This window comes from Tyto alba, unplaced genomic scaffold (assembly GCF_018691265.1).
Source record: "Tyto alba isolate M040663 unplaced genomic scaffold, T.alba_DEE_v4.0 Super-Scaffold_42, whole genome shotgun sequence".
Classification (NCBI taxonomy): domain Eukaryota; kingdom Metazoa; phylum Chordata; class Aves; order Strigiformes; family Tytonidae; genus Tyto; species Tyto alba.
The window spans coordinates 3,474,429-3,486,530 of NW_024881318.1; the positions used below are offsets into that span (position 1 = coordinate 3,474,429).

Sequence of the window (12,102 nt, forward strand, 5' to 3'; positions counted from 1 at the left end):
ACCAGACCTTTGGCAACTCTTCTGATGAAGTTTTCCAGTAAAGCCTTTTGTTTAAGGCCAGCTCGGCGGAGAAGCTGACGCGCAGCACACAAGCCCCGGATTCCCCAGGTTTGCCCTCAAAATCCCTGCCCGGCGCCCGCTGCCCCCGCACACTCAGAGACCTCCCCCGGCGAGCGATGAGTATGGAAGAATAGCACCCAAAAAACCAGGAACGCTGTCGGAAAGCCCGAGGCAGAAGGGAAAGCCAGCTAGCGAGGGAGTTCAAAAGCACCACGAAAACTTGCTGTGAGTTGGCGACGGCGAGAAGGCGCCCGAGGTGAATTGTTCCGCTGCTCAACGGGGAGGGAAAGCTGTCGGTGGGGAGCGGGGGCTGTTACTGGCCGTGGTGGGAGGCGTTGGGAAGGGTCCTGCGGGGCTCTGTCCTTGCCCAGCTGTCATCCAATGGCCTCGCCGGCGGTGGGACGGTTTCGGAGTTATTTGACATGGGTTTTACACGAGCCATGGGAACGGGGCGAAGCAGCTCCAAGCGGAAGATGGGCAAGTCAAACTTTGCTGGGTGCCAGTGTAAGTGCCCGCCCAAAGCGGGTGTCGGGCACCCCACGGGCCCCCCAGCACCGGCGAGTTTTCATTTTAATTGCCGGGGTTCCCTTCTAATCCGGGGCGCGTGACGTCTCCCTGCAGCGGGGATCTCCGTCCCCTGTGGGAAAGCCCACCCGCAGAGATCCCAACGTTGGGAATTTCTCCGAAAACGGGCTTTTTGCTCCCTTTTGACGTGTGCAGGATTGTGGGTGATTATTTCAGCTGGATTACTGGCGAGCTGGTAAGTGTGCTTGAATGTGCAAATGCTCTCCATATTTACCCACTCAGGAGGGAAAAATATAAATCACTTACGGTGGGAGAGAGCTGTTTGGGCTCGTTAGCATGAAGGGGTTTTGATTAAAATGACGATCCGGTGCTCCGCGAAGGCACCTGCGGTGTGGAAACCCTCCCAGTGCAGGCCCGTCACTGCTGTTATTGCCGCTAAAGCAGTCTGGGAAATAAGAAGCAGCGGACACAGCTGAGCTTTACAGACTTTCAATGCACAATAAAACATTTTATTTAAAAACAACGCATTCAATATCGTGTTTTGGCACATGAGTCAATGCTGCAGGCACATTCACACCAAAGAGTCACATTGCTGAGAGATCCCGACTGAATCGGCGCGCTGCTCCGGCTCGAGGCGCGCCGTGCCGCGGAGGTCCCCGGACCCCGGCTTCGCTGGCAGCGGCTCTGCCCTCGCCCGGGGCTGTGCCCCGGCCCTTTGGGAACACCAGCCATTTCTAAATAAATAATGCTTGTAGTATGGCTGTTAAATAATGAATCCTTTATTACAATTATGGCATTTTTTTTTTCTTTTTTTTTTTTTTAATATTTATCTTTTTTTTTTTTTTATTGAAAACAACTCCATCAGGCATTGAGCTCTATAGCCATTGGAATAAAGACACATTCATTTACAGAAAACCTGCTTTTTTTCCTAAACGATCCCTTTTTGCAACCTCCGTTCACAGTTAGTTATGTTCCACAAGCGCTTGCTTTTTGGTATACTCCACAATTAAAACGGGTAGCCCAAATGACTTTGCTTTAACGTACCTTGCTGCCATTCACGGAAAAGATGCAAGCAACGAAAATACGAACCCCGGATGTATAAAAGAAGAGAAGGTAACGGACGTGTTTCCACTCCTATGTACACCCCCTCTTCACAGTAACGCGGCGACAAGTCACTATTGCCCCAGAACCATCTGGAGATCCTTTAGGGAGGCAGAAGCAGGAAGATTTGGGGTCAAAAAGGAGGGAAGGAAGAGTCTAGCCAAGGTGAGCCGCAAGGCAGGGGCCATTTACTGTCCTGAGCCGGGACCTCCCCGCCCCACCTTGCCCTCCGGGATGCACGGTGCCCCTAAGGCCAGGGCCAGAAAACCAGCCAGAAAACAGGGATTTGGGAAAGAGCCCTTCCCTCCCTGCCTGGGGGAGCAGAGCCCACCCCGGGCCCACCAGCCGCCCTCCCCGGTCTCTCTCTAAAAGCAGAATTCAAAGAGCGTCTAAGAAAAGGCGGCGAAACCAAGAGATGCACATTTCAAGGCGGTTTTCCACACTGCAAGCGCTCGGACAAAAAAATATTGATACTAAGAAGCAATTTACTTTGGGCTGTATTGCGCCATTGATTTCGGGGCAGAACTCCCCATTAAAATCAATGATTCTGAAATGTTCAATGTGGTTCTGAAAAATCGATGGGGAGTTTTGCTTAAAAATCAATGACATAATATGGCGCTCTGTCAATAATTTTTCTGTGTTCCCATTTCCGAATATTTGCAGTCGTTTTCGTGCTTCCTTCTCTGCACTCGAGGCCTCTTTGTGCCTCTGGAAAGTTCCAGCTGTGCTGCCAGGGCCGTTCCCTGGGGCTGATGGGGGGATCCCCGTCCCTCTCTGGGGGCGAGAGGGGGCTGCGGAACCCCCGACCCCCCCCGGTGGGGTCTGCAGCCTTCAGGCGCACCGGGGCCTCGCCGCCAGCGGGCTGGACCCGAGCCGGACGCTCCGTTTGCTTCAATTAAGCAAGGGCAAATGAAGGTACCGTGCATTGACACCCCCTCCATCACCATCCTCCAGCGACCTGCGCCCCGCGGCTCCGCGGGCTGGGGGGCGAGATGGGGCGGGGGGAGAACGGGGGTTCCAGCCGTGGGCAATCTTCCCACATTTGCTGTGATCAGACAAGGGAAATCAAATTTAGGAAAGGAGATTGTGAAAAAATAAAAAGCGACCCCGCAGCAATTTAGGGTTTTGGTTTCAACTTCTAATTTTTACGGATTTTATCTTCTCTCCCGGCTCCTTGAAAGCAGTGGCATATAAAGATAATAGTTTGTATTTCTTCAATCTGCTGATTAAAAATGATCGCTCCCTACACGACATGGGTAAAATGCCTCTTCATGAAACTATCGGGCATCAAGCACAAGCCAACGTCCCTCGGGGTTCGGGGGGAACCCCCCTGCCCCGCTGGGCACCCTGCAACCCCCAAAGCCATCCGCCCGCCCCCGCGCACGCGTGGCCCCTGGGCAGCTCCACAGCGACTGATATCAGAAATGGTTAATTACTGTACTTCATTAACAGCCTCTGCCTTCCCTGGGCAACTTCTCTTTTGCTGGGTTTGGGCAAAAAAACCCCCAACCCGTGTGCCCCAGCACTCAGAGGAAGGTTCCCGCGGTGGGGACCGGTGCTGCCCGCCTGCTCCCGGCCCCGCGGTCCCACAGCCCCCGGTGCCACGGGTGGGGGGACACAGTGGGGACACGGTCCTTCCCCCGGGGGGACACGGGCAGCTGGGAGGGATGGGGACACCCCATCCTTCCCCCGGGGGGACACGGGCAGCTGGGAGGGATGGGGACACCCCGTCCTCGTGTGCCCAGCACAGCCGAACGCCGCTCCTGGGCCTGGGGCTCTGGCGCGCGCCACTACGACACAAAAAAAAAAAAAAATATAAGGCATAATATCAAGAAGAACTCAAACGGCACCGAATCGGCGTAAGACACCACCACCAACCACTGCACGGCCACGTCTTCAGAATTAAGAGCTGCGAGAGGTCGGGCTCTGCTGGAGGGACGGTGAGGAGCGCGGGACAGACGCGGCGTCCCCGGGAACGCTGAGCCCGGCTCGGCCGCGGTTGTGTGCCACGGGGAGACCCGAGCCCCCCTCCCCAGCCCTCAACAGCCTTTGAAAAAGCAAAATCCGGAAAACGTGGGATTATTAAAACGGGGAAGAAAGCTGCTGGCTCCTCCGCCCGGGGCGGCGGGCGCCGGGAGGTGTTCCGGGCCGCTCAGGTTTGGTGTTGTGCTCGAGATCTTCCTCACCTCCTATGTCTGCTTGTGGGTAAAGAGGCTGAGAAAAATGAAACCGTGCCACTTTAAAGTACGATTTTAAGTTGGATTTCGCATCTTCTTCCGGTGTGTAGTCAGTTCTCAGCGTCATACAGAACAGTAGAAAAACGTTAAAATACTCGTAAGCATCCTGGTTGTAATAAGAAACCCAGTTATTTTACACACTCCTTTATCCTGAGACACGATGGCCAACATCTGCAAACAGTAAGCGACCCTCGGGTTTGTCCTCTCCACAAACAGCCCGATCTGGGTGGCTGTCGGTGACTGGAAAATGTGGCCACTGCTTTAAGCTGTCTGGCCGTGGATTTCGAGGTGTGAACGGGGAAAGCTGGTAACTGCATTTCCTCCTCCCTGGACTCCCGCGGGGCTCACCTCCCTTTAAAAAACATCTTTTTTGGAATCCCGGCGCCTGCCCAGCCGCCGTTAATTGGACTAACGAAGGCTACGAGCACTCCCTCCAGAGCCGGCTCCTCGCCCCGCAGCGCCGCGGGGTGCAGCCCACGGTGGGCCCACGCACGCAGGGAGCGCCGGGGGGGGGGTCCGTGGGTGCCAGGGATGGGTGGAAGGGGGGGGATCATCCCCCCGAAGGCCCCCCCTGTCGCTGGAGGGGGCGGGGAGCAGGCGTGGAGGGACGCGCGCCCGCGCCGGGGTTTGGGGCTCTGCTCACCCATCTCCAGAGGGACCCAACTCCCTTTATCGTGGTGGTTTAACTTTCCAAATCAAAAGACCGAAGAGCATCCCCCGGATGGGAATGGCTGCTTCAGCCTCATTCAGACTAGGATTTGGCCCACGCTGAATTAAAATGCTGAAGTATCCCGAGAGCGATAGAAACACCTAGCTAAGGTACGAGCCACATCGTGACCTCCGCCTTCACGTTATTCGTTAAAAAATGTAAAATTCAGTACATATGAAAATATGCAAGCGGTGGGAATCGGGATCCACGCTGAAGAACTTGCAAGTGGCGATGAACTGGAATTCAAGCGGCTTCCTCGAGCGGCCACGGCAATCTATGTATGCTGAGCTATGGACAGCAACATATACAAAAGAAGCAAAACCTTTTAAAATTAGCATTTCTAGTTCTAATCAGGAAGGAACAATAAAATGAAGAGATTTAGGGCATTTAGTGGAATGCTGAGAGATGAAAATACCTTAAAACACGCTTAGTGGCATATCTATAAAAGCAAAATATTTCAAATTTGCTGCTGCATGAACAGCATCCACAGAACTTGATAAATGCTTCTGCACTGCTAAATATGCTTAAACCCTTTGATGAGCAGTGACAAGCGTGACTAAAAAGCATCTTTATATTATGGAAAATATCTTAGGGTGGGTTTGGTTTTGTTTTGTTTTTTTTTTTGTTGGGTTTTTTTTTTTTTTTTTTAGAATTCTATCTGAAGAATGTTTAATTGGGTTTTGGGCACTTTTTAGACAATCTTTTGGCACTTCAAGATTTAGGTTCTTAGGCACAATGCGACAAGGTGAGTTTGGCCAGTCCTTCACCGTGCATCCTGTAGAGCAGCTGGAACTCCGCAGGCAGCTGGTGGGACTCCTGCCACTTGGTCGTGAACTTCGTTCCCTTCTTGTCGTAGTAGTGGTACGGGAGGTCCTCCCTGGTGTTGGGGTCGAACCCAAAGGGCCAGAATCCGTACAGGTGGATCTCCTCACATATGGCAGACGCGAGGGTGTACATGAGGATACCTGTGCTCAGCCGCTTGGGCGACAAGTGTTTGTTCTTCCAATATCTGTGAGAAAAAAAAAACAAAAACAAAAAAACAAACCAAAAAACAAACCCACAAAGGCACGTTAGGCTGGGGTGTGAGTAACGCCGCAGGTTTGCTGTAAGAAAAAAATAACATTACTGCCTGGAGGGCATCGGCGCTGGCAGCTGAGAGCCTGGCTAAGGCCATGACTGCTCCTCAGGTCAGTCTGGAACGACCCAGGGGAGCAAAAATACACACCTGTTAACATGCTGCATTATATTTCCTGGCCAAGCCAACTGGACCTTTAGTTGCCCTCTGTGCTCAACGAAGAAGTCAACCAGTGTTCTCGTGACCGTTGCTGAGGTGTGGAAGAAAAACGCGGGGATCCAAAGGATGGCCCCGTCAAGCTTTTTCAAACTTAAGAAGAAGTTGTTGCGATCCTGAATGGTCAAAAGGTTGTTGTAATACTTCTCCAGGATGCTGGGGTTGAAGGTCGTAAGATTGGTTTTCCTTCCAACATCTTTTTGGAAAGCCTCGGTTGGAGCAAAATTGCAGCGAAAAACAAAATCGGATTTATCTATTTCCTGCCCGCACTGACTCCCGGTCAGGATCCCGCTGTTTCCAACCACGGCGCAGATGTTGTAATGCTTGTTCAGGATCGGCGACACGTCGGGAAGCAGCGATCTGAAGTTATTGCTGATGGAGAAAACATACTTGTGGCTGGAATAATCGTAATGCATCAGCTGTCCGATCCGAACACTGTTCTTGGTCAAAGAAAAGTTTTTGATTACGTCAACATGCTGAAGGATTTCTTGCCTAAAAGAAAACAGAAAAAGAAAAGAAAACGTGGAGTTCTATCTCCCCGTTTTCTGCAGTGGGGAGATTCTCTTTCCAGCTAGACTTACATTTTTCTTTCCTCTTAACGTAGTAAAGCATTTTCCTGAGCCTCGGGGCACAATGGCTTTTAAATTAATATAAATAGCTAGGAACTACGGAGCTGGCTCCTCACCTAGAGCTCCGCTCGGCTTTACGGGGCAGTCCTGATTGATGCCAGCTAAGGATGTGTCCGTGCCTCTTGGAACCGTGTCAGGATTAAAATATTGGATTCACCCACCATCCCCGTGCTGAGGCTGCTGCGCAACAGTTCTGCCAGGGCTGGGGCAGCTGAATTAACAGGAGCTGGTTTTCACAGACAGGTATTTTTTGTGTTCTCATGAAGAAGCTTTGAATCGCCAAAACAAGAGACAGTCGCCATCTCCGTTTATGTAAATGGAATTCCTTAATGTTTTATTTGGGCAAGCACACTGGCGTTTTTACAAGGGTTATTAGGGATACTTAAAGACCAAGCAAAACCAAGCCTCCTCCGGAATTTCTCTAGCAGGGCATAAAATTAGAAAACCAATACCAGTTTATTTGCTCATGTTTATGGAAAACAAGCAACCTTCCTTCCAGCTTGCAACCTCCAATGTCTAAGCGTTAACGGAGCTCCACTGGGCTCCCTAATTATGGGTTCTGGCCAACGGAGAAGTGCAAAGGCAGACCCTGAGGCACTGGCTAAAATCATCAGAGGGGTGGCACAGACGGCCGTCAGGAGGATGAGCTGGTGGGGGCAGGAATGAAGCAACACGGGGGGCGGCCACTGTCACAGCAGCCCGGGAGCTCCCCGGGGACAGGATGGGGCAGGCGAAGAGCCCCCTCCTCTCTGCGGTCTCCTGCTCTGCTGCAGCGCGGCCGGGAGGGGGGAGAGGGGCCCAATCCTGCCCGCCAGCCCCCAGCCCGAGGCGTGAGCCCAGTCACAGGGCGGGCTCTAAACCAGCAGGCCAAACGTACAGTCCGCGATGGTAGTGGCTCTCTTAAATGGCTCAATGTTTTATTTTTTTTACATGGAAATTTTTAATATATATAATGTGTATCAAAAACGTATAAAATATATCTATTTACTGATATACCTGTATCAGTAAAGCCCATAAGAGCCTGCCCAGAGCCCACCCCGTTCACACCACAGTGCCACCAAAAGCCCATTTTACCTCCCGTTAAGCACAGAGCAGCCGAAGGGACCGAGAAACCCTTCCCGTGGCCACACCGCAGGCGAGCCAGTGCGACCCGCGCCCCGGAGGCAGAAGGCGATGCCCACGGCGGGTGTCTGGGGCAGACCCTGGCCTGACAGCCCCCTCGCTCTGCCCGCCCCCCCCCCCCAGCCGGAGCAGGGCTGGCAGGCAGAGCAGCACTGCACTTGCTCAGAACTGCCATCAGCTGGGAAGTTTGGCCGGGTGCGCGCTGGCCTCCGTCAACGCGGCATTTCACGGCCGTTACAGGCCGATCCGCTTCCAGTTTTAAACACACGCTCCCCCCCCCCCCCCCCCCCCCAGCCATTTACCTTGAAGTAATGAGAATTTCACGTGCGCACCGCAACACCGGGTCACGTTCTGCTCGCTAAAACCCTGCGTGTTGCAGCTTGGTGTCGTGCTCTGAAAGAACCAATGCTTCCGAGAGAGCTGCAACCGTCTGGGGAAATGCTCTGATTCAGCCTTTGTCTCTCTCCGCTGGCAAACTGCGCAGCGCTCAGAGGATTTAGCAGTTGCCGACTGTATCTCCTTTATTTCCTTAAATCCTGGGGGGAAGGGGACAAACCCCGGGGGGCCGAGGGGGGGGGGACGCCCCGGGGCCGCCGGCTCACCTCTGCTGCGCGAAGGCCGTCCGGTTGAAGGCCCACTTGGAGGGCTTCTCCTGCAGCTCGTGGCTCAGGGAGTTCGTGATGGGCACGAACGAGGGGTCCAGGAACTTCAGCGCGAACTGGGACCTGGAAACGAGCGCACGGGCCCACGCACACAGGGGCCCACGCACCGCCCCCCCCCCCCCCCACGCCGTTATCGGCCGCGCCCGGCCCGACCCCGCGGCGGCATCAGCACCGCGGACAGCGCCCGCCGCGCCGCCCGGCCGGGCCGGGCCGGGCCGGGCTGCACCGGGCTGTGCCGGGCTATACCAGTCTGTATAGGCTCTGCCAGGCGATACCAGTCTGTACTGGGCTGTGCCGGGCTATACCAGTCTGTATAGGCTCTGCCAGGCGACACCAGTCTGTACTGGGCTGTGCCAGGCGATACCAGTCTGTACTGGGCTGTGCCAGGCGATACCAGTCTGTACTGGGCTGTGCCAGGCTATACCAGTCTGTACTGGGCTGTACCGGGCTATACCAGTCTGTACTGGGCTGTGCCAGGCGATACCAGTCTGTACTGGGCTGTGCCGGGCTGTGCCAGGCTATACCAGTCTGTACTGGGCTGTGCCAGGCTATACCAGTCTGTACTGGGCTGTGCCAGGTTATGCCAGTCTGTACTGGGCTGTGCCGGGCTGTGCCAGGCTATACCAGTCTGTACTGGGCTGTGCCAGGCGATACCAGTCTGTACTGGGCTGTGCCAGGCTATACCAGTCTGTACTGGGCTGTGCCGGGCTGTACTGGACTGTATCGGTCTGTACTGGGCTCTGCTGGGCCAGGCCGGGCCGTACCGGGCTCTGCTGGGCCGGGCTGTACTGGAATGTACCGGGCCGGGTTCTGCCGGGCTGTACCGGGCCAGGCTGGGCTGTACTGGGATCTACCAGGACGTACCGGGCCGGGCTTTACTGGGCCGGGCCGGGTCGGGATGTACTGGGATTTACCGGGCTGCACCGGTCCGTGTCGCCCGGGCCCCTGAGGTTCCCACGCCCGGGCCGGGCCCCCCGGGGGTCCCTCCCGCTCCCCGCAGGCCCCGGGCCAACCTCCGCGGGTGCGGAGCGGGGGCCGGGAGCCGCCTCCGCGCTGCGGGCCGGGGGCTCTCCCCGGGCACAGCGCGGGTGGGAAGGGCTGGGCTGGGCTGGGATGCGATGGGGTGGGATGGGCACCACCCCCCCACCCCCCCCACCCCCCCCCCCAGCCGCGCCGCGCCCTCACCTGAATCCCGCGTGGAACATGTACATGCGGGGCCCCCCCGGGCCGGCGGCGCGGGGCGCGCCGAAGATGTTGTCCTTCTTGAGGGAGACGTAGCTGATGAGGGAGAGGATGAGCAGCGCGATGCTCAGCATCACCAGCCCCAGCACGCTGGCCACCCGCACCATCTTGCAGCTCCTCATGCCGGGAGGCGGCCCCGCGGCTTGGGCGTGTGCGGGGGGGGGCACATGGGGCGGGGGGGGGGGGGGTGGGGGGGTGCGCGGCGGGAGCGGGACGGCGCCGGGGCCGGGGCCGGTATCACCGGCAGCCGGAGAGAAAATGGAGGGAGCGAGCGGCGGCGCGATGAAATGGCAGCCGGGAGCGGCCCCCCCCGCCGGCCCGGCCCCGCCACCCCGGCAGCGCCGCCGGCCCCCCCCGCTCCAGGCCCCGCCGGGGCCCCCGGTGTCCCCAGGGTCCCCCCTGGCAGACCCGCTGCCAACCCAGCAGACCTGGTGCCGCACCCCCCCCCTCACCCCCCGACAGCCCCAGTGCCGACACACCAGCCCTGGTGCCCCCCAACAGCCCCGGTGCCCCCTGACACTCCCAGTGCCCCCCGACACCCCCAGTGCCCCCCCCCCCCCCGACAGCCCCAGTGCCCCCCGACAGCCCCAGTGCCGACACACCAGCCCTGGTGCCCCCCAACAGCCCCGGTGCCCCCTGACACCCCTAGTGTCCCCCCCCCCCCAACAGCCCCAGTGCCCCCTGGCATCCCCAGTGCCAACCCAGCAGCCCTGGTGCCCCCCAACAGCCCCGGTGCCCCCTGACACCCCCAGTGTCCCCCCCCCCAACAGCCCCAGTGCCCCCTGGCATCCCCAGTGCCAACCCATCAGCCCTGGTGCCCCCCAACAGCCCCGGTGCCCCCTGACACCCCCAGTGTGTCCCCCCCAACAGCCCCAGTGCCCCCTGGCATCCCCAGTGCCAACCCAGCAGCCCTGGTGCCCCCACTCTCAAGAGCCCCAGTGCCCCCCAACAACCCCAGTGCCCCCACACAGCTCCAGTGCCCCCTGACAGCCCCAGTGCATGCCGCCCCCCCCCCCCCCCCAGCATCCCCAGTATCCCCCCCGACACCCCCAGTGCCCCCCAACAGCCCCGGTGCCCCCTGACACCCCCAGCGTCCCCCCACAGCAGCCCCGGTGCCCCCCCGACAGCCCCAGTGTGCCCCCCAGCCCCAGGTCTCCTGCTCCAGCCCTGGGGTGTCCTCCCCAGCATACGACCAAGCGTGCCCACCCCAACACCCCCGGGGTGCCCCTGCCCTCCCCAGGGTGCCCAGAGCGCCCTTCTCGCTGCCTTGGGGTGCCTGGCAGTGACCCCCCCCCCCAAAAGACTGGAGGTGGCCCAGGCTGGCAGCCACAGCGACACCCCCCCCAGCTGCCCCAACTGCCGCAGTGGCCCCCCCGAGCCCCGAGGGTGCTTTTGGGGGGGCTGAGCGTGGCTGCAAGCCGCGGGGACCTGGTGCCTTTGCTGGGGGAGCAGCGGGCGGGTGGGCGCACGGTGTCCCCCCGCACCCCAATCTCCCCGGGACGCCCTATGGCACGCACAGCCCTCGCCCCTGGGCACCTCAGAAGGATCCCCGGTCTTTAAAATCCCGGCGTTTAGGGCACGGCACCACATCAAAAAACCCTACCGGTAATTAAACTGCCCCATAAATCACACAGCAAATTTCATGTGAACTCCACGAGAGCCTGACTTGTGTAATCTGAGGAATGTCTCTTACGAGGATGACTCCTGCGTGCTGCAGTACATTCAGGGTTTCTTCAAGCTATGGGTGTTTTTTTTGGTTTTTTTTTTTTTTTTTTTCCCCTTATAAAGCTCGCCCCCACAGACAGCTCTGCCTCTGAGCCCTGAGTTCATAGAAGTGCCTTATAAATAATAAATACTGTCTTTGTAGCACCATCCTTGCTCTGGGCTACATCCTACAAGCTCTCCACGCATGAAGCTCTCTTTGAAGAGGAGGAACATGAGGAGCTTGCAGGGCTGGGTCTTACGTCACAGCGTGGTTCTTCAGCCTTCAGTGGGAGTTCGGCCCGAGTAGGGCCTGGAGGTCTATATCCCCGTCCTGCGGCTTTGGTGGAGAGAGAAGAGGATGGGAACGTCGGAAATAACACTGCTTTGATACAGGAGATAGGTTTTTTCTGTGACTTTTCACAGGGTGTCTGTCATCGTCCTCCCAGCGCATGGCGTGCCCAGCCTCAGCCTGTCCACCCAGGCGGCCCAGGGTAAAACCATCCCCAACTTTTTGCCTTTGGATATTTTGGAAATCAGTTCTGTCATGCTTAACGTTGTCCTGTGTAGTTTCTGCCCACGTGTACAAACCCCAGGGGAAGGCGGCACAGCCCTCATGCCAGACACGGTTCCGCCTCGCCGGCAGAAGAACTCCCCGCCGCGGGGTTTTGTACAAAACTCCCACCCGCCTCCGCCAAAACCAGTGAGAGAGAGCAGAGTATTTCTTGCTGCTGCACAAGCGGGGCTTTCCCCCCCGCCTCCCCGGCTGCAGCCAGCCCGGTGGGTTTTGGACCCATTTTCCCTCCCGTTCCTGCCCCAACCC

The 12,102-nt window shown here is 57.6% G+C and overlaps 1 protein-coding gene across 1 annotated transcript; it reads right to left on the minus strand.

Moving 5' to 3' along the window:
• Positions 1-1,069: 1,069 nt before the first annotated feature.
• ST8SIA3 (ST8 alpha-N-acetyl-neuraminide alpha-2,8-sialyltransferase 3) lies at positions 1,070-9,866 on the minus strand. The gene is made up of 4 exons (XM_042804851.1): positions 9,522-9,866; positions 8,277-8,399; positions 5,858-6,415; positions 1,070-5,641 (listed from the first exon to the last, which is right to left on the minus strand). Exons 1-4 carry the CDS (start codon positions 9,698-9,700, stop codon positions 5,359-5,361), a joined length of 1,143 nt encoding a protein of 380 aa, XP_042660785.1. The 5' UTR covers positions 9,701-9,866; the 3' UTR covers positions 1,070-5,358.
• Positions 9,867-12,102: the final 2,236 nt, after the last annotated feature.